General features: G+C 39.2%; 1 protein-coding gene across 1 annotated transcript in view; it reads right to left on the reverse strand.

Annotated features, from left to right (window-relative positions):
• The window catches only part of SH2D4B (SH2 domain containing 4B), a 95692-nt gene that overhangs the window by 35961 nt on the left and 37785 nt on the right, over window positions 1-21946 (reverse strand). The window contains exons 2-4 of the mRNA XM_041474637.1: window positions 21113-21301; window positions 8364-8523; window positions 7155-7302 (exon numbers count right to left, since the gene is read on the reverse strand). Coding sequence (XP_041330571.1) covers window positions 7155-7302; window positions 8364-8523; window positions 21113-21296 — 492 coding nt within the window. The 5' untranslated portion in view covers window positions 21297-21301. The remainder of the gene's footprint in view (window positions 1-7154; window positions 7303-8363; window positions 8524-21112; window positions 21302-21946) is intronic.

A 21946-nucleotide genomic window follows, 5' to 3' on the forward strand; every position in this document is an offset into this window, starting at 1 on the left:
TGATTTATTGCTGTTCTTGGTTTAGCAACTGTCCCAGTGTGTCATCACAACCAGCACAGGAAGTCATATTTTCCAAAAATTAAGATCACTTCATTCTGGAGGAAAAGGCAGATCCTTCAGCACAAAACAGTCACTTTGTAAAATGTAGCTAAGAGTAGCAAGACAAAAAAGTTCCCTTCCAAGAAAGCCTTAAAAGAGATTGAAATTTGAGAAAGATTGCTTCTTCAGGGGGCCTCCCTCACATTATCAATAACATAGGAGCTCAATTAATTCAGAACTAGGAATCTGTATCTGCTTTCCAATATCCCTTAGGTAGTGAAGAAGTAGATTTAAATAATATAGTTTAATTGAAACCCACAAAAAACTCAAAACTGAGCTTCATTAAGTGTTATTCATATTCCTGAAATAACTTGAGTTACAAATAAAAACAGTTTTTATTTAATTTTATAATGGAATCAGCACTATACCCTTATGGGTAACGAACATACAGCTAAGAATTTTTGTATAAATCCCTGAGTAAAATCACCCTGAATTACTGTCCTAATTACCTGACCTAAACTATAAGTACAGGAAACCCAAGTAGACTGTTGCAAAATGTTAATCCTATGAAATATCTGGGGTGAAGGTTAAGGGTCCAGCTCTTTATGTTATGTGGTTCTGTGAACAATACATTAGACTGCTCTTACAATTTCTAAGAAAAAAAAGCCTAGTACTGTTCTTCAGTCAATTCCAATGCAACTATCTTGGATTATTTCTAGCATCATCCTTCCATTGTTATTTCCTGGGTCTGAAAACATGAGCTGAGTGGACAGTTCACTATTTTTGAAAAGTCAATGCTTTTAGACAATGCTAATTTCAAAGCCAAACAGCTTCCTCAGAAAAAATAATTATCTTTTTTAATATCTCTGTAGAATTAGGGATTGCAGATTTTAGCTGCGAGTAAATAGTCCTAGTTTCTTCTTGAAAAAAAATATGAGATCAAGTGTTCTTTATTCTTATGAGGAGAATATTTATTCACTTATCTTCACTACCCAAAAAAATTCAATACATTCAGTCTATCCTTCAGGAAGATGGACAGACACAGGAGCAATCCTGGGTTATCAGAATATTTTCTATTCAACATCTTAAACCACAAGGCAAACTTAAAATAGAGGAGGGGGGGGGGGAAAAAATCAATCTCGTTGCAGTTTCCCTGAATCACACAGGAGTTTTGTAGCAAGTTTGGGCTTGTTTTTTAATGTGGCTGTTGTTGAAACATTTCTAGTAAAAAGATGAAAGGGTCAAAGAAAAGCAAACAAAGAGCAACCCTACACACACCAAAAAATAGAATTCAGGTAGAGTTGGAGATCTTAATGGAAGGCAACAATGACAACTAAGAAAATCCTACCTTTTTAATCGAAAAGGGGATTTAAGTCAAAGAAGAGATAACAAAAGCTTAACACAGGCACTTGATTCTGAATTCACCAAAACTTTTTCACATAATTTTCCTTTTTACAGAAAGAGGAGATTTAACTTATATTTATTAAATTAGTGCATAGATGTGCAGGTATATCGCCCAAACCCCTCAAGGTGTGTATGAGAAGAAATAATCCTAGCTGTTATGACACAGGAACAGTCATCCTTTTGTCAAGTACGACTAAACAGTGTGTGTTTCTATTTAAAATGAACAACAATTGAACTTTTCACATTTACTCCACTGGAAGAATACAGTAAGCAGTTTGTCTGCCTCTCCCCAGGAATCCAACCCTGTACATCAGAGCTGGGAGTGAAGAGCTGTAATGCCTACAAACACCATCTTCTGCCTGACAATTGAGAGAGACTGTACTCTTTGTCTGACCCTTTTAGCTCTGCCAAAATAATTAGGAAATGACAATTCAGTTCAGAGTTGCAAATTGTTGAGAAATATCAAGCTGCTGAAACAAATCACACTGGCAATTCGACAGCCAGAAGTAATCCTCTCCAGCCTTTACTCCACTGGAGAATTTGAACATGTTAAATGATCTTATATATCTTCTGGCAGCTGAGAATTTACCACAGACTTGTTTCTGTCTATGAGTATCTCACCATGTTTGACAGCTTTACTATGAGCAGCTCTACATAATATTTAATATTAGCCATGGTTAAGTTTTAATGTTTTAGTCCAAGGCAGATGAAAGGAGATTAGGTCATTATCTAGTTTTTGCTGCAGAAAGATGTAAAAAATACACTGAGGAAAAGCTAAAATAGAGCAGTGGGGTTTTTTACAGAGGAAAACTGGGCTTCTGGCTGCCACAGCTCTCGGGGTCTTTCTGGGGAGTCTTAAAGGTTGTGGGGCAGCTGAATGACCACCCTCCTCCTGCTCAGGGCAAAACACACAAGATGTGCTTGTTACAACAGCCCTCTCTGAAACAAATGCTACCTGGGATTCTCCCAGTGCTTCAGGCTGGCAGGAAGTGTCTTTGGCAGCCCTGAAAGCTGTAGCCAGATGCACGACAGCTGCAGCGAACCTCCTGAGCCCACTCAGCAACCACCTGGGCCGGGCAAGACAGGCCACCTAAAACACCCACAGCTGAGAGCCCTTAGGGACTCCCTGCTCTGAGGAAGGAAATCTGGAAACCCCAGGGTCACTGGCTGCAGCACAGGCTGCTCTCAGCAAGGCTGACACAGCCAGCTGAGTTCAGAGATCAGACATCTCTCCGGACCAACCTGACAGGTGCCAACAGAGCTCTGAGTAAAGGCAGAAATGTGTCCAACTCCTTCCCAGACTTTCTGAGAAAATTCTCTCACGCATCAGAAAAGAATGTGTTTGCAGAGGCGTTATTTTTTTTTTCTCTACTACCAGCATCTCAAAAGGAACCCAGGCTTTGCATCACTTCAGTGTGCATGCATTTGCACAAAGACAAACATATGAACTGCACTTATGCTTTATGCAGAAGCTACGAGATTTCTGCCATGGGTGTGTCCCAGGACATGCTATTCACACACCTCATACAAGGAGGTACCAACTTACTCTGATCACAAAGATCCTGTGCTCCATAAGCTGGAAAGCAAAGCTAAGGACTGTTCCTGGTTGGGAGAGATCTGACATTTACTGCACATTCTGGAACAGACTTTGCTCGAGTAATTTGCCATAGATCCAATGACCATCTACTTAAAATTTCTCTCTGGACCTTAGACACTTTTCACAGCTTGAATTCCTAACATGTAAACTACCCTCACTAGTGGCTCAGATTTTCCCATTCACCCATGGAAAACACCTGAGCTTTACTAGTTTTTACCAGCAATTCAGACTTAAGACAATGGCTTCAGAAGTGCAATCATTACTGATGTCATTAAGGAAGATATTTTCCTTTAAAATTAATATCAGTTACAAGTAGAATAGAGAAAACCTGAAAAGCCAGTTCCCAACCAGAACTAACAGCTTCCTCATTTACAATATTGTTCAGGAGAAAACAGCATAGGGGAAAAAAAAAAGAATTACTGAATTGTGGTGACCCAAAAGGAAGAAAAATGAAGTATTACTGAATTATTGTAATTGCCATTGAAATAAGTCCCAACTAAGGCACTTTGAGAATGAATTGCGTGCTGAACCCCAGAAAGAAGCTGTTGTCATATTCCTAGATTATAAATATGCTGTCTTTAGGAAAGAGTTCAATGTTTTCTTGGCACAGCAAAGCACAGAGCTGAACTTACAGCTTATTTGCACTTGGAGATAGCAGTCCCACTCTAGTGTTTGACGTTTACTTGGAGAAAAGAGGTTTTTTTCAGATCAAGACAGAATGCTCACTGCTCTATCATAAGAAATCCACAGTACTCCAAATGGCAATGGTGACAGTTCACTGTATTCCTAAACTCTACATCTGGCAGCAATTTTCTGAAGAATCAGGTCCACAGCACTTGGGGCCACAGTAAAGCATTCAGGCATGTGTTGAAAGCTTATCCAAGCTCAACAGAAAGTGTATTCTTTCTACTGAGCATAAGGTTAATTAGATATTTCCTGAAGAGAAGCACTAATTGTTCTGTTCTCTGAACCTATCTGCTTTGATGAGACACATTTCATCTCCCAGGAAATTTTTAAGAAGCAATCTAGCTCTGCTGTCAACTGTGCTTATATTATTAAATTTGGCAGGTACCTGATGTTGTCATAAGGACAGTACTATTAATATTCTTTTGCTTTATGTAGACCACATGAAGACTGAACTGAGAGATCTCTTTTATTTCTAAATGTAGCTGAAGGGTACCCACCCCTGGCTGGATGACACTCACATCTTCAATTTGCCTTAGCTCTGCACATTGCTCTTAATAACAGCTACTGATAACCGTAGAAAATTATGCCTATGAGTTCATAGCCTTTGTGAATTAGCAAAAAGATTAATGATAGTAATTGGCTCTCTTATTTGTCCTTTGCAATAGGTGCATGAAAGAATTTCTGTCCTTAAACTGCAAAACTAGAGTAGTCAACGTTTATATTCTAGCACCATAAATTAAAGGCAATTCTGCTTAGAAACACCAAGGAAAGCAATACTTTTGGAATAGTATTGGAAAAGGAAATAGGGATCATCATTCACTTTGATATGTAAGATATCATTTATCTAGTGCAGACAGCCCTAATGTCCCATGATAGGTCAAGAGGAATAAAAGCATCTTAAAAAGGAGTTTTTGTGGCACAATATGGTTAGAAATTAAACATGCCAGCAGAAAGGAGACAGTTTCAATTTCCCAAGTCAAACTGCTTCAAGAGGGTGAAGCATTAGCAGAGACTGGACTTTCCATACCTCAGTCTGGAGACCTCTTTAAACATGGTGTGGTCATCATCACAGAAGGATGATTACCAGTGTATTAAATATTTTAAATCTGTTGAAGTGAGCTTGCCTACGGATCTACATCAAATTCCACACCGTTCCCTTCATTCTATCAATTACTTCTGTCATACATCAGTAGATTCATTAATTCATCTTTTTCCCTGTACCTTAGTTGTATTATTTCCTTCTAGTTGGACATCGATGCCAGAAACACAACTTTCTTTCCCTGTCCACATACCATGCACAATGCACAAGATCCGATCTTTTAAGAGTGTGTAACAGATAAGCTGCTTTTCTGAGCAGCAAAGGAATGGTGTCAAAGTACCAAGAATCAATGCTGCATTTGGATTTCTGCTGGTGGAACCCTATGACAGACCAAGTCTCTCCCAGTAGATCTTAGATTACAGACCTAACTGAAGAACCTATGCTGAAAGTAGAATTAGACTCTGTTGTTGGATTAATACAGGAAATGATGGGGAACACTTGATAAAGGGCATTTAAATAAACAATCACTGCACCATATCTGGTTTCTAAACTAATTATTTTAGTCAGGAGTTCCTTTCATCTGGGTCTTGTTTTGAAAACTTTTGTCCATTTATTAAAATTTTTGCAAATTCTATCTTCAAATGCTTGATTTAAGCATTTGAAACTGTTGGGAAATAAGAGTTTCTACTTCCTTAACAAAAATGTTGGCAACTTTAGGAAGAGAGATATAGAAATCCTGGCCAAAGTTAAGTATTTGAAATTCAAAGTAGAAACTGAACCATAATCTCATCCCACTTCCAGCAGTGTTCCTACCAGGCACACAGCTGGATGGAGGACACCTGCTCATGTCCTGGGAAAGAGTGGAAACACAAATCACTGTGACATTACCTTTCATCAGTATGAATACGAGCAGAATTTGGTGCCATTCCTTTTAATTTTATCAACAACTGAACAACTAGATGTCCTTAACAGAAAGCTGTGAATACTGGCCACTGAAAGTCTCAAAAGCTGCTCACTCTGCTCTTTAAAAAAGTCTCTTTGGAACAGAACAGTAACAGTGAGCTCGAGGACATTTTCCCCATCAAGTGTCCTGTGAGTCAGCCACATAGACATAAGTGAACATCGTCAGCCTTTGTTCAAGAGAGCTTTACTTTCCAGAGAGCAGAGGAAAGAGTGTTTAATTAGTTGCTCTGCTCATTATTCATACATTAATAAAGCAGAAAGGTATACTTTCATTACTCATTGACATCACATTTCAAAGGCCCCATTCACTCCTCTGAATTCAAATTAATTGTGCAAAGGTAAATCAGCAACTTTATACAGCCTCCTCTTCAGGAACTGCCCTGGTTTTGTGCTCCACAACCACCTCAAATCCCAGGCCCACAGTCTGCAGAGTGACAAGAAATTTGCTATTTGCAATCAAACCACATAAACTTAACACTAAGTTTTCAGCATTCCTCCCATCACAAAGGGACAATGGGAAAAGTCTATCCCCCCTTTCCGTACCTTAAATCACTGCACCAGGAAAGGAAGAAGAGACATAGCAAGTCAACGGGGGGAGGAGGGTGGATGGAAGCTACTGGATCCTCAGAGTCAGATTTTCTACAGTCTTTCTGCATGGAAACTCAGCCTCACCAACCATGTGCAGTCCCGGCATGCACATCCCAGCCTCAGAGGATGGTCATGACTTCTCTGCACACTGAACCCATTATATTTCACTTTCTCATTTTTAAAGAAGTTTTTATCTTTATCAAGAAATATGAAAAGAGTGGACAGAGGTGTTCCCTATTTAGTTTTGAAATTTCTATTTTCAACTAGAAATTGTGAAAAAAATATTATTTCCAACAAACACTAAAATACTGTAACTGAGCTTGTAAAAAGTTCATTGTGAAGTCAATAAAAATCGAGCAAATTAACTTCTCCCAGAAAAGCCAACTGGACTTTTTCCATATGTTGAGTAGGGGAAGGATCCACCCCTTATTATTTTGAAGGAAGTAGTGACACAGTTTTGAAGTTCATTATGTGAACGAACTCATCCAAAATACACAGAATACATTCAAGCAAACTAACTTAAAATGAGATCTTTCCCAATTGTACATTTTTTCCCCCAGGATGATTCATCCAGCACAGCTGACTGAACAATTCTGTTAATGTGTGAGCTGAATAACCAGTTTGATTGTTCTGGCACTTCTGAATGAGACCTGTAATTTTTTCTCATCACTCACCCAGCTGTTCTGCTGAACACCATGTAGCTATCTGTATATTCCAGAATGAAAAATTACAACTCTGGATTTTAAAGCTTATTAATAAGCATGCACTGAAGGTGACAAGAATTGTGAATCTATATGAAAACATTATAAAAAAAACCCTAAATTTCTCTATGCAAACCTTCAGTTCCTCCTGAATTTTTTCTTCCTCCAGTTTGGCTGCTTTCCGATCCTCCATTTCTATTTTCCATTTTTCTGCCACTATTCTGGCTTTTTCTTGAGCCATAGCATCACGGAATTTCTTTGTTATTTCAGCTTCCTTTTGTCTCCTTCAGAAAATGATGTGAAAACAAAAACTTAATGCAGTAATTTTCTTAAATTGAGGATCAATACTTACTTGCAATAAATAATTAGCATAAGACTTGATGGAAAGATGCAAGGAAAGAATTAAAATCTATTTAACAAGAGACCTACCACAAATCATATTTGAAGAAACCGTCCAGAAAGCAGGCAATTTACAATTTTTGATAAATTATTAATTAAAACGGCACTTCTAAGTTAGACAAGTACTTCTTGGATGTCTTTAAGACATACCTTATATCTTTCTATTAGCCTAGTAAAGCATGGTTGGGAATTTCAAATACCAGTACAAATGCATCCCAATTTCCCATGCTAGATTGTTTATTCATACTGACAATGTAAAAGGAATTCAGTGCACAGGTTGAAGGTTTCAATCCCTGCTTAAATATGCAAACACTCAAAGCAAGAATAATCTCATACAAAAAAGGACTACATAGAATAACCTGATATTAAAGAGTCACTTTTCAGTGCTGCACTACAAAGGGAAGTCTGTGAAGCAGGTGGCCTAATTCCTAACAATATCAAGCATCAAAACACTTTTGAACCTCCCCCAAATCTGGAAAAGGCCCTGCTAGAAACATCCGTATGGGACTTTGTATAATGAGTGTTGAACTGCTGGAATAAAAATTAATACAAGCAAATTGCAAATAAAACCAATTTCCAAAAGGATTTTATGTACTAAACCCCCATTGTGGGCTCAGAATTGTGATATAACAAACACATCTAATTTAATCATCTCAAAACCAGACTGTTCATTTTTCTTTATTTGCAGGCTGGTCAACGGTTTAGCTAAATTCCCAAGAGAGAAAGAAGTTGGCATCACTTTTTTTGCAAATAGGGTTTTTGGCTTGAATATTCAATAAAAGCAAAGCAACATTTTTAACATGCTGAAAACCTGACAAAACAAGTGAAAGCAAACGTTCACAAAACATACTTACCAGTTTTACCCACCATTACCCCCCACCTTTCTACAAGGTCATGCCTCCCATTATGCCAAGTGGACCCTGAACTGAGAATCTTAAATCCTCACCATAGTTCTTCTGCCTCCTTCTGTGCCTGCTGCCTGGCCCGCTCTGCTATGAGCTCCTCCGAGATCTGCTCGTAGGGTTTGTCCCCCGGGGCTTCTCCCATCACCCAGACCCAGACCTCACCGTCCTTGCCCCGCAGCCACTGCACGCGTTTGCCGTTACCTGCAACAGCCACCGAGAACACACCAAAACGTAAACACTGCTTCAAATCCTGCATAAACAGACATGAAAGAATGGGAAAGCTGCAATTTAGAAAACATTAAGCTTGCAATTTACAATTCGGAAGAAAACATTGCTCAGAGGTCTAAAGAAATCTTCAGATTTGACCAAATCATGTCAAACGCTGGAAAAAAAATTAAAAGGTTTTCATGCTGCGGATTACCCAATCTTTCAAGACTCTCTGTCCCACAAAAACAAAAATTATTAATTCAAGTAGGCATTTCCCAGAATTCCAGTATTATAATCCCTTTTTAATTGCTATATTTGCTCACTTCACTCAACAAGGGATGAATGAAGAGCGTGGAAAAAGAGATGGGCAAAACCAGTGACCAGTGATATTATGTGACTAAAAATGCTTTGTGCACAATGAACACTGTTGAACAGGTAGAGAAACTTCATTGGAACATCTTCAAAGAATGCAGGAATTTGCTGCTCCCACTGTGTGAAGCAGGAGTTTCAGGGAGTCTGCATACCCAGAGCACACCACTTAGTGCTGCAGAGCCTATTCTGCTCACATAGGCAATTGAAAGGGATTAAATTTCTGGTTCAGTTTTCATTACACAAACTACACAAAAATCTACAGTTACTGTGTTGACAGAGTGATTTTAAGAACACCACAAAAGGCCTGCGAGCTCTTTACAAAACAGACTGCATTTAGTGAGCCATCAAGTACAAGAACCAACTACAGGACTACAAAGGGCAGTAGATTAGATCCTACCTGAATACATTTGAATAGTTATTTACATTACCTAACTTACTGTGGCTTGGTCTTTTCCTTCTACTTTTATAAATACAACTGTCACATATTATAACCATTTCAGAGGTTCATAATAAGGAATTTTTTAGAAACATCTCTTATGCATCAATCTTTCTGTTTCATTTCTTGCAAATTTCTTGAAACTGTCCTCCACAAAAGGAGATTCTGCCACAAAGACCACTGCCAAATGAACAGTGGATTTATTTTGAAGAATTCAGACTACAAAGCCATAAAGGGTCAGCAGTTTGCATAATTCCCTGTATATTAGAGTCGCCTAGATTTCATCCTCTTACCCAAACATTGCTATGAGAAAATTGTGCATCACAACATATCTTCTAAAAGGCACCTTGTCTCATTTGAAAACATGAAGAAATGGACAGAGTTTTCCTAAGTAGTTTTTCTCCAGTGTTCCCATAAAAGTTAAAAGAAACCTGTTCTATTTGGGGAAGGCTTTGCTTCCACTTTTCCTCCATCTCTCTCTACCAACATCAGCTTAGCTACTCTCACCTTAAGCTACCACTTGTTCTGTGTGAGGACATATCCATTTAACCAGATTAAGTTTCCCAATGCACAATCAATGAAGTGTTTCTGACATCCCAGGCTGCAGGCAGAAAACTGCAGGAGGCAGTGGAGTGGGGCTGTTGACAGCAGCAGTGTCAGCACCAGCCCACACTCACAAGTGTTGACAATCCAGACTGAAGGCAATGAACAGATCAGATCTCGCCGTGAAAGCTGATATTCTATATCAAATTTAAAAATGTAATTTATACGAATCCCCAGTGTTGGCCTAACGGTACTAACTTCAAAGAGGGGTGGAAATTTAAGCTAATAGTGTTTTCCTTCAATAACTCTCAAAAGCATTTGCTCTTTCAGTCTATCAAATTATGTCTCAGGTTATAAATGTGAATATATTTCATTGTGGTTCTTATTCTGTACGTTGTGTTCCTGTCACACACAGGAACACAACATTTATTTTGAACTTGTATTTTTTGGATACAGCATTAGAATACCATCTGCTGAGACCTGACCGGCCATATCACTACTTGCCTGCAAGGTTTTTTCCTACTGCAGTTCCTGGTAAAGTATCTTGATAAGTATGGAATGAGTACTCCCAGGAACCCATAAAATTCCATAAAACCAAAGATAGTTTTTTGTTTTACAAGCACAGCATGACTTCTTTCTTGTGAGGAATCTGAATATTCTAGTTACTCTCCTTTATTTAGAACTTTAAAAGATTGCAAACAACACACCTTGTATTAATTGATCTGTACCATAACTGGTAGATACAAAATACTACTAGAGTTCTGCGACAGTTTCACTATTTCTGTTCATTTATGAGCTTATCAGAGGGAACCAGGAATTTTAAAAAAAAAACCATATATATATATATAAAACTTTTCAGGTAAGCAGACAAATTTTATCTTTGCTTCTCTCAAGGTTTTCTGTGCCAAAGGTTTATTAATGTGTTTCTCAGAGGCACAACTTACCCATTGCAACCCAGCCCAATAAAACAAGTAGCTGATTCGTAGATGTGTCTTGAGAAATTGTTCTTTCTTCATTTAAAACAATGGATCTTTTTTATAAAGTTCTAGCCAGTAGATGTATAAACTCCTTAGAAACCATCAGTATTGTTGGTTCAGCACTACACACAGTACAGAACTCTACTGTATACACATTAAGTACATGTACAAATATAGTCAAAGCTGAAAGATTTGTGTATTAAACAATCTGGCAATTTTAACCTTCAGCATTGAATAGACAGACCCCCATATATATATAATTTTAAAATGATAGCTTGAGAACAGATGCCTTAATTCAGATTTTTCTGTAGAAGAAAAGCAGGCCTTTTCACATCCAGCCACTGAATTTACTTCAAGTAATTCCTCCCACGCAAACCTTCCCTTAAACCTCTGCTCCTATAAAGCTGCAGCTGGGCTTCACTGTACAATCTGATCATAAAACTCAGTAGATTCTTAGCACAAAATAACATCAGAAATGAATGTGTAGAATAAAAAAGAGCACCTCAGGGAGAAAATCTGGCACTGTGAAAGCAGAATTTCTACCATGCAAAAAGTCTCTGTGGCCTGCAGAATCACATTCACACTGAGAGGGTCAGCTCTTCTGGGCTAATGATCTTTTAAACTGCAGAACCTATGGCAAGATCAAGAAAGTCCATAAAATTATTTTCCCTAATACTTGTAGGAAACTAGTGTTGTCTGTTTTGCAAGCAGAGAATTACTACTATTTAGGGCTGATTATAATAAAATAATTCCTGCTTTAAAATGCCTCTCAAGTATTAATTTTTTTTCTGTTAATTTTTTTGTTAATATACTTCCAAGTGAAAAAGAAATTGAAAGGAAGAGACAAGTCCTGACTAAACAAATTTGAAATGTAGATGAGAAGGAGGCAAGAGAGCCAAGCCTCATGTTTCCTGGTCAGCAGTAGGTGTCTGAGCCCAGTCACAAAGCCTAATGCAGAGTCAAGAAACAAAAATTAAACCTCTTGAGCCCTAGTCTTGTGTCTTGGCCACAAAAGTACTGTTTTCTTCTTGGAGAGACTGTGACAGGCTGCAAATAATAACCTTAAGGAAGCAGTGGACATCAAAGTTAGTCTGGATTGGAGAGTAAAAATGGAAGTATTTTAGAAACAAGCAATGCTTTATTAGGAAAATTTACTGAATAATTTACTAGGTCTTTGCCATCCCTACTCTTCCACCATTCTTCACCTAAAACAAATTTGTAGCACCAAAAGAAGACAACAAACTTTTGAAGTTCTTTTCACCTGAAGCTCATCCATGAATTAGTATCTCGCATGGAGCTCCTCTAAATTTACACCCACACTGCTTTGAGACCAGTAAACTGGATACTGGTTCCTTACTCCAGACAAATGCCAGGTCAGAAAATGCAAAATCAGGTCTCTCAAATTTGCAGCACAAAGGGATCACAGCAAACACTTTCTCAGAGACCTAAAACCAGAACCACTAGCAACTCAAGTTTGTATCTATAAATGCACTCAATCAAAAATAAGACCAAATCATGTTTTCTATTTGTCTGTTATTTGCACAGCCAATTCTATAACAGCAATGAAATGTAAAACAATGCCCTGGAGAGCAATTGGAAACTCGAGCTCTCACCTACAAGAATTACGAGGCTCTGCCAGCAGCACTCCTGATCCCACAGTGCTAGAGTGCTACCATGAGATGAGCCATGGGGCACCACAGGCTGCTCTGGCCTCTGAGCTACCCCAGGGCCAACAGGGCATTGTCACCTCGTCACTGCCATGGCTGAACACTGCCAGGGAGCACTGACACTGCCTGGATACCTGGGGACAGAGAGAAGCACCAGGATGGGAAATCCCTGGGTTCCAACCCTGTCAGCTCAAACCTCCAGGTTGTGTCTGAGGCTTGGAACAAACACAGACACACTGAGGAGACCAGAGCCCCACACTGCCTCTGCGAGCTGGAGCAGAAAAGCTGAGCCACTCACTGGGTTTAGGAGTTTTGTGGGTTCTTGGCCTCGCCTCCTTTTTCACATCTCCAAATAAAAGTGCTTTGGAAATAATGGCAATTAGAGCAAATAGAATACTGCTGGAGTCAGCTTTCTTTCTCCAAGCTTGGTCACCATTTCTTTAACAGTTAGAGAATCCTCAGCAGCCCCCATTTGTGATCCACCCCCAGTGTTTACACAGGAGCTATTCCAAAGAGCTAGAGGTCTGGTTTGGTGTCAGGATTCCCAGCTGTGCCATCACCCAGTCTGCCTGCTTAGTCCAGCAAAATGACAGAGAGCACCAAGCATCCTTTCTGTGGTAGGTAATACCATAGGGTGTAAATTCAGAAAATTACGTGATCGCTGATTTATAATCTCAGAACCAAGGGACAGCATTCAAATTCTGCTGAATGTTGTACTAAAGAATCTGCTTTTTCCATGAACAGCCTTGTTTCTCTGGGCTTCCCACCATAATTCTCCTGCTTGGAAGCTACAAATCTCTGCAATAGCAATTGACCATCCTTCCTCACCCGCTGGGAAGCTTTGCAGTCACACAAGTATCTTTTGACTCTCTACAGAAAACATGTCTATTCTTTTCTCTCTCTGGGCTAGAAAAAACTCCTGAAATTCATTATGTGTTTGAAATAGGCTGCATGTGCATTAAAAGCTGATCAGCCTGATCTACTTTTGCCATGGAGAGCTAAACTGTAGCTCGTGGAGTTTGCTGTGTTTGTAGGGCTGTGGTTTTTTGTTCTTCTGCAATTCAAATATCTGGTATACACTGGTCTAAGCACAATGTCATTTACTTGAGATTTCTTGGCTTTCCAAGCAAATAATTTTTATGGCTTCTTTAAAGTAGAGGCTTGAATTTTGTTAGTCTGGAGGGTAGATGAGGTTCCATTCAGAGTTTCATTTAGCTGGAGGACGTGTGTAAGAAGCTCATTGATTAGGATGAAAATGAGGATATGAGCTTTAGGCTGTTCTCAATTCCTTGAGCTTAGCCAACATAAGTATTGAATTATCTTTTTTTTTTTTTTACAAACACACAAACAGAATTTCACTTCTTTCTAAGGAGAAAACCTAGGAAATTACTGTGAATGTTTTTGTGAGAGTATTCAAAGGACAGAATGCACTTCTCAAAACAATAACTGCTGTAAATCCATTCAAATATACAGAGAAGAACTAGATAGTAATGAGGAAAGTAATGAAAATAACATCATCCCACAATAAAATGAAGATCTACAATTAATTTGTGCTCTGCCTCTGCTAAATCTATGCTAGGGAGCATAGAATCCCTCTCTTCCCAAAATACATTCAAAAAAACCCTTCATTTCAATTCTTAGAAGAAAGGGGGAAAATTCTGCCCCTGACATTTCAATTTACACACCTTTGAATTTCAATACTGTGTTACGTGCCTTTCCATTGAGGGGGGGATTTGCAAAGGCAGAAAGAAATTCAGCTGATTACATTAATATATCAATAAGGGTTGCAGGATTTCAGCACTGCTGAAAAATCAGCCTTTTATGGCTCTCCAGCTGCTTCCTGATCATATAACAAACTCAATCTCCTGTTTATGGAATTACAGCCTGTTACCATGGAAATAATTACGCTGCAATAAACCCCTGCAGCATCAAATAAAGGAAGAGTGACTGAAGAGAGCAAATATTAACTCACATAGGACTCTGGTAATTAACAAATGTAGCAGGGATAACTGTACACAACACTCCAAGGTAAGTGGGTTTACATTAGGACATGGTATGTATATATGCAATACACACACAGGGGTTTGCATGTTAGAAACCCAAAAGAAGAAAAAAGAAACACAGAAATAAGATACCATTTAAGCTGCATCTGCCCAGTATGTTCCAAACAATTTCGTGGCTCCCTGGTGAAGGCACATTGTTACATGTAACAATTTTGTAATTGGACCAATTTCAGCCAGGAGATAACATTCAAAACTCTTTAAGAAAGACATTCTTCTAACTCCTTGTACAATCTACGGGCAGCCTCTTGTCTATCCATTTTAATGGCTGACCCTCTCACTGTAAACAGCATAAAAATATAGCTAAGCATCAGAGGAAAATTGAAGGCTTTTAAATCATTCCCATTAGTATTGCTCATTGGAGATTTTTTTCTTCATTAAAAAATTTCAAGAACATAGCACCATATTTTCTGATTCTTCATCCAAACAATCTTGTGAAATCTAAAAGCTATACAGAGGGCTTGGTTTCTCTCGCAGACCTATCACAAAGCTTCCCGGTTTTCCCTTTGAGAATAAAATAAAACCAAGTCTGCACGGCTGCTTCAGGGTCTGCTGGAAACTCAAAGCAGGAGGAAAAGGGTTCTGTGTCACAGAATGAACAGGGAGCTATGGATCATTTTCTGCACCAGGCTCTCCTGATTAATGCAGCGTGCCAGGTTTTCACTGACTCCTTTTGTCAGGCACACAGGACCATGGAAGCAGGGAGAACTGTACCCCCTACAGTGAGGCTTTTTAGCACCACAGCAAACAAGTAGACTCAAAGGTTATTGAACTGCCATCAGTGTCTGGCTAAATCCACTGCTGACTTGAACACAGTGAGTTTTCCTGTACCTTCCAAATCCTCCTCTCAAAACCTGGCTCCTTTGTCCTTGAATGTTTTAGTCATTTATGTAAAAAAATGGCAAAATCAGCAAGAAAATATTGAATTAGCTTGGGCAAATCCCATTCTCCCCTTGGCCACAGTTCTGCCCTCTTTCCATATCAAGTATTCATGAGTTTGCAGACAGCCACAACCTCATACCATTACTGAGGCACAGTATGTAGGAGAAAGTCCAACACTGCTGTGTCCAGAAAGGCAAAGGAACACGATGCTGCAGAGAAACAGAGCGATGTGCTCCGTGCCAGAGGCTCGCTAACCCAGCAGCCTCTCTCAGAGAGTGGCTGATGCCAGATGTCTCAGGGAACAGGAGCACTGAGGATTGCATGTCTGCAGGAGAAGACCCAATGTAGACAGCAATATTCTGCTGTCATTTTTCTGCAAAACAGAGAAACCAGCTGCAGGACAAGATACAAAACCCAAAAGCACAGACGTATGTCTAATCATAGGAGGTGAGAGAAGTCCCCCTGGATTTGTTCCATCTGGTGCATACCTAGGTCATCCAGCAGCTGGAGGTCCCTTGATAGCCCCAGGTTCAGAGAACTGAGCTCAGAAGCTGCTGTCTAACCAAACCTCAGCCACATCAGGCACAGGCCCTGAGCAGCTCGGTTCAGGTACAGAGCATAACAAAGCTGCAGCAAAATTTAAGCTGCTCTACATTGTGTTACATTAAAACTTATCCAATGACTACAAATTAGGTGGTTCAGTACCCTAACAAAAATTGTTTTAATGTTCTTGCTGCTGTTCTCTTGTTACTTTCCCATCTATATCGAATTGGAAGCAAAGGACAAGACTGTACAGAATTCAATATCACATAATGCCAGAAGTTTCAGAAATACTGAGGTCTGATGTCCCTGGTTAGATCCATATCCAGTGATACAGAGAAAGAGACACTGAACACTGACAGGAGCTTGTCTCCACAGGAGATAAAATCTTAGCTAAGTATTACCAGGGTCTGTGGAGGCCTGAGCATAAATAAGGAATACATTTCCAAGTTCAAAGTCAGAAAAAATGTCACTGCATGTCCACCCACTGAAACACATTCTCACTCACTGGCCTGCCTCTGACACTGATGTATTCTCCAGCCATCCACTTGGTGCATTTTAGATACTTGCTTCCAAACAGCATCATCTATTCTCTAATGATCTTTCTAACACAAATGTCATTTAGATAGATAAATTATTTTCTAGCCATGCTGTGATAAGCCTACCCTATTTTCTCCCAGCTTCTCTTGTTAAGGACAGGTAAATAAGAGCATTTACAAATAGCTCCCATCTAAGCATCACAGGCTGCAGCTCATAATGAATAAATGGCAGAAATAACAGCAGCAGACCAGCATTGTCTCCCCTCCCACATGACTGTCCTTCAGCTACCTAATGCTCATAGTTTTTCAGATCTCATTTTGGGAATGCTGACAGTTCTGGATACTGCATCAGTGTCAAAACCAAAATTGGCAGGGCCCTCTGCTTCCTCCTAGCTCAGCTGTAGTGGCTAAAGAGCTCCTGCCTAATCACGTAAATATGTTTCTGTGCAAATTGCAAAGCTGCCTGTCAGTCAAACCCCAGAAAAGCCCAAAGGATCTTGAAATTCTGAGGAGACTTCTCTCAGTGACTTTCGCACAATAGGAGCAAGCAAACTGTTTTATTAAAATGAAGATATGTTCCTGAAACATCTGCCCAGAAGCAATTTGTGAGTGAACTGAAGGAGGGCCTCCAAGAATTCAGCTCACCTGTGATGCTATTCCAGCACCAGCCAGAAGTCATTATTCAATTAAAGCAAGAAAAGATTTCCTTTACACTGAATAAGCTCACTAAATGCTGTCATTTTGGGAGGACCCACATGATGCCCAAATTCTAGTAAAAGTGCAAATAGCAAAAATATTGGGAACAATTTATTCAATATCTTCTAAAGGAAATACTTCATTCTGAAGTGATGTTTAAACATTGCTTCCCTTTAGACATCAATCTGTGTTTTTAATTGGCAAAGAAATTAAAACCATTGAATAATCTGAACACATTTCATTCACCCTCAAAGTGAAATAATTCCTTCAACATTGACTCATTCTGATACTAATTTCAATTTTAACCTTTCCTCAAGACACATGGAACCAAACAATCCGTATACAGAAGCAGGCACCCTTTAGCATTACGTTTTTCAGGTGACTAATATTATTTTCTTTAGAAATTAAGAATAAGACTACACAGATGGGTACACTATTTGGCTTGCTAAACACTCTCAACAACTTCCATCTTATTTCATGGTTTGCCTGTTTGCTTTCTAAGCAGCAAATTTCATAGTACTGAATAAGACATTTATGGACAACCTCCATTCAGTGGCACTGCTTTAAAAAAATGCAGATTTGGGGCCTTTGGTAGTTAGTTTCCAAACAATGAAAAAATGATCATGTTAATGAGCATTCCCTAAATCTGTTGATGATTTTAACTCTAGCACAAGGCCTTTCTGACCTGCATATGCCAATCTTTTTGCCCCCAGTTCTTCACTTGTGGTTTCCGTGGGGCAGCACACTTAAAACACAACACTTCATCCTCAAGTCACCATAGGAAATCAAAATTGAACTCACAATCACTGCTTTGTTTTGAAGCCTCTTGCTGTGCTGCTGGGTGCACACATCCCAGTGTAGCTAAACCCATGAATCCATGGGGAATTGCAGCAGCTGGACTATAGAACTCTAGATCAAACAGAAGGCATTTTCCAGAGCACTTTTATTTAGAGAAGTGTCCATTGTCGTTAACAGCTTTTGTTCAATCTCACTATCCCATCCCAAAGAGATGGGAAGAAAAGTTTTCATATGTGGCTATTCTAACATTGAGAAAAACAGGAGGATTTGAAAGGCAGTGCTATAAAGACAATTCCAGTTAAATTAGTATAAAATTATTTCATATAAATGCTATGTTGTATTCACAAACTACCATCCATGTTTTCAGAAACTCAGCACAACATTAAAAATATTGACGTCTCACATCTATTCCACTCTTTCAGGCTACAAAGATATCTAGAAACTCAGAGTAACTCCTGGCCTAAAAAAAGTAGCACAAACATAAAACATGTCATGCAGCAGAGTCAAAACCAAACCCACAGATTAAAAACCTCAGATCCCTCAGTTTCAAGGGAATAAAGAACATGTAATTGGGGTAGTTTTGCATTTCTTGGTAGCCACTAATTTAAAACAGGAATAAAACCACTCTACATTATTCTATGTGTAGCAGGGGAAGAAAGTCTAGAAATTCACTTATATGTTAAGGGCAACATAAAATTAAGCAGCTTCAAGGTCCAAAAAATGATGTCAATTGTCTTCTAGGAAAAAAATATTTTAAGATAAAAAAGTATTATTGGCATCTACTCTGACCCCTTGAGTCTATAGGCAAGACTATTGCACAGTAATTACTATTTTGTATCTATAATTCGCAGTTGGCTTTTTATAATTTCTGTTTTAAACAAGAAATCACCTTCACTGAGAGACCATTTAACATCACATTGTGGAACTGTGCAATAGAAATCAATTACAGGTATCTGTACAGTTAATGATCAGCCCACCTGAAAGAAGTTATATTTTCTAACTCTGGGGCACATCAGTTCATGAAAGCAAAAAAATTTTTCCAGCAGAGCCGGATGCCTGACTTGCAAATCTAATTCCAATAGTTCTTCACTACAGTTCTGAGGAAAGTAGAAATTTCCTGACAGTGGGCAAAAGTCAAACCTAAGCAATACCTTTAATTGGCAATTTAAGAAGGTAAAATGAAAATGGGTTTTTGTGAAATTTAACTCAATGTATATTTGTGACTACCTTTGTCAGAGCAAATATAATCTATAGGGTACTCTACTGCTCTCCTTTCTCCCATTACTTGCTAATCAGAAAATTGCTTACCCAGAAAATGGTCTCCTGTAGTAGGAAGCTGAACAGGTTTAATGTATAATTTATATATGGAAATGTAGGTGTCAACACTGACAATTCATCAGATAAATATTTTTGCAGTTAGAGTTTTCTGTATCTGTCTCCCTCAAAGAATGAGCATGATACAGATTATCTCAATGATACGATGTTGTTTTGGTATGTGGAGCTGAACTGCATTTTTAATTTTTTCTCAGCTACAAATCAATCAAAATGAACAAGGCTTTTGTAGTGCATGAGAGAAGATGTTCTGATGCCATCCCTCTCTACAGGGCCATTCACAGTGAGAGCACTAACTTGAAAAAACTAAAAATTAAACAGAATGAGGTTTTCCAACATGCACCTTGCCATCTCTGAGGGATCATTTTCAACTCCTACTATGGCTGACTAGGGTGTTCTGGACATTCCCCCCTCATTTTAAGGCTACCGTTCTAACAGTCCAGTCATTCCATGCAGCTCTGTGCTTCAAGTGAGTCTGGAAAATATTTTTGCTTTGAAGCACTTTTCTAATAATAGTCTTTGAATTGATAACTATCTAAGGGACACTTTGTAAGGTTCAGAAGCTCTGGATATTTCAAGTCTGACAACTGAATCCAACCATGTCTCTGTATTGGGGTGTTCCTACCATGAGTGTGTTCAAATAAGCAACATTTGAAATGCTGATTGCAGTCCCATAACCATTATAGAGCTGTCTCAAAATCAGCTACCAGAAGTTATTAGAAACTTTGAATATTCAAGCTTTAATAGATTTAAAGATACGATAAGATTTTTTGCAGGGAAATGAGTGGTTTATGTATCTCTGTGACATCTCCTTGTTGAGTGAGGAATCACTGTAGTTGCATTTCCAAGATGAAAAGGTTTTCTATCTTACACCAGCCTACCAGCTTCATCCTATGAATGGGGGAAAGAGCTGGAAAGGCACTTACTCAGAGAAAAGAGCAAGGAATTAAGTATTTCTGTTTATTTGAAACAACCTGGACCCAAAGCCAGTCAGCTGGAAAAGACATTTGGAGAAGTTATTTTCTGATTGTCCTATTTGCTTTTCAAGTCAACACACACATTCAGCATTCATAGCAGCCTCTGGGAGGAGCTCCATATTTTAACTACTTATTGTATGCAAACACATTTCTGGTTTCTTCTCTTTGGTTTTGGTTGTTGGCTTGCCACACTATTATCCAATTCCCTAAACAATCTCTTGGAGACTATTTACTAATAAGTTGGAAATTTAGTCTCATATAGTATGGCTCTTTTGGTATTACATTTATTCCCAAAGAGCCCTTCATAGCAAGCTCAAATTTATAAAATTATTTCCTACTACAGCCAGATGGAAATATGTAATGCCAAGTCAAGAAACTGCAACAGCACAGGATTTTTCCTGACCTAGAGTGAGGGGTGAGGTTGTCAGATGGTAAAAAAAAAAAAAAGCCTTAGGAGTAGAGGAGAAACTTGGTCATGATGCATCAGTTACCACTGACAGTACATCAGCAGTGACTCCTCACTGAAACAGGCACTTCAAAACAGTTCCTCTTACTCCATCACTAAGATACTCCCAAAACAAAGGACCAGCCTAGAGATATAAGGAGCAGGAACATGTTTCTTTTGCAGTCCCAGACTGTCACTGTGCCCACGGGGACAGCTGGCTCTCAGCTTTGCAATCTCTACTGGACACCTGCTGCACCACAGGCAGTTGCAAGCCCACCATCCCCAGCTCTGAAGCACAGAAGGAGGACAGAAATCTTACTCTGGTTGCGCCTTGCTGTCTTTCTCAGCACAGCCTCCTCCATTCGGGCTTTTTCTTCCCTTTCCCTCCAGCGTCTCAGCTGCTCTTCTCTCATCTTGTAGAATAAGATCTGCTTTTGCTCTTCGTTCAGCTCTGCCAGGAGCTCAGGGTCAATATACATATCACGCAAAATTTGCTGCAGCATGATGACTCCAAAAAAATAAAAATAAAAAATTTAAGGAAAAACAAAAGAGAGCAAAACCTGCTTCCAATTAAACCCACTACAGTGACAAAAACCCACTGATGGCATTCCAGAAAGCAAACTGCAGCAAAGGAGCTCTCCCACACCTGCCTGCCCAGGAGAGGTTTGATTCCTGCTCTGGCCCTTTTTGTGCAGGCATATTCTGCTCCTTGTCTTGACAGGGACAGAGTTCTTTTCTTATCTCATCCTCCAAATGTAGGGACAGGTGTCAAGTGAATGCAAGAAAAATGAACAGAAAAGGCTAGGGAAAAACATTAAATGAAAAGGCTGGGAGAAAAAAGTAAAAGTCACTTGAGTGCTCCTGACTGCAAGCCAGTAAAAATAAGAGATTCTTGATTGAACCCAGCAGCTTTGCTCCCTTGAGCAGAAGAAAATTCAACATAGAGAGTCTCAGAGTTTCAGGTCAAGCAGTTCCCTTCAGCAGCAATACACTCCCAAGGGCATGAGCGTTGCCCAGGGGTTTAAAGTGATGTCATGGTTAAAGGTATCACCTACACCAACAATATCCATGTCACTTTGGGAACTGATCTCTCCTGATAAGAGAGGAGTTTGCATATTATTTCTCAGTCTGGCCTGTTAACCAGTCTCAACAG

This window comes from Pyrgilauda ruficollis, unplaced genomic scaffold, assembly GCF_017590135.1.
Source record: "Pyrgilauda ruficollis isolate IOZ18807 unplaced genomic scaffold, ASM1759013v1 scaffold11, whole genome shotgun sequence".
Lineage (NCBI taxonomy): Eukaryota > Metazoa > Chordata > Aves > Passeriformes > Passeridae > Pyrgilauda > Pyrgilauda ruficollis.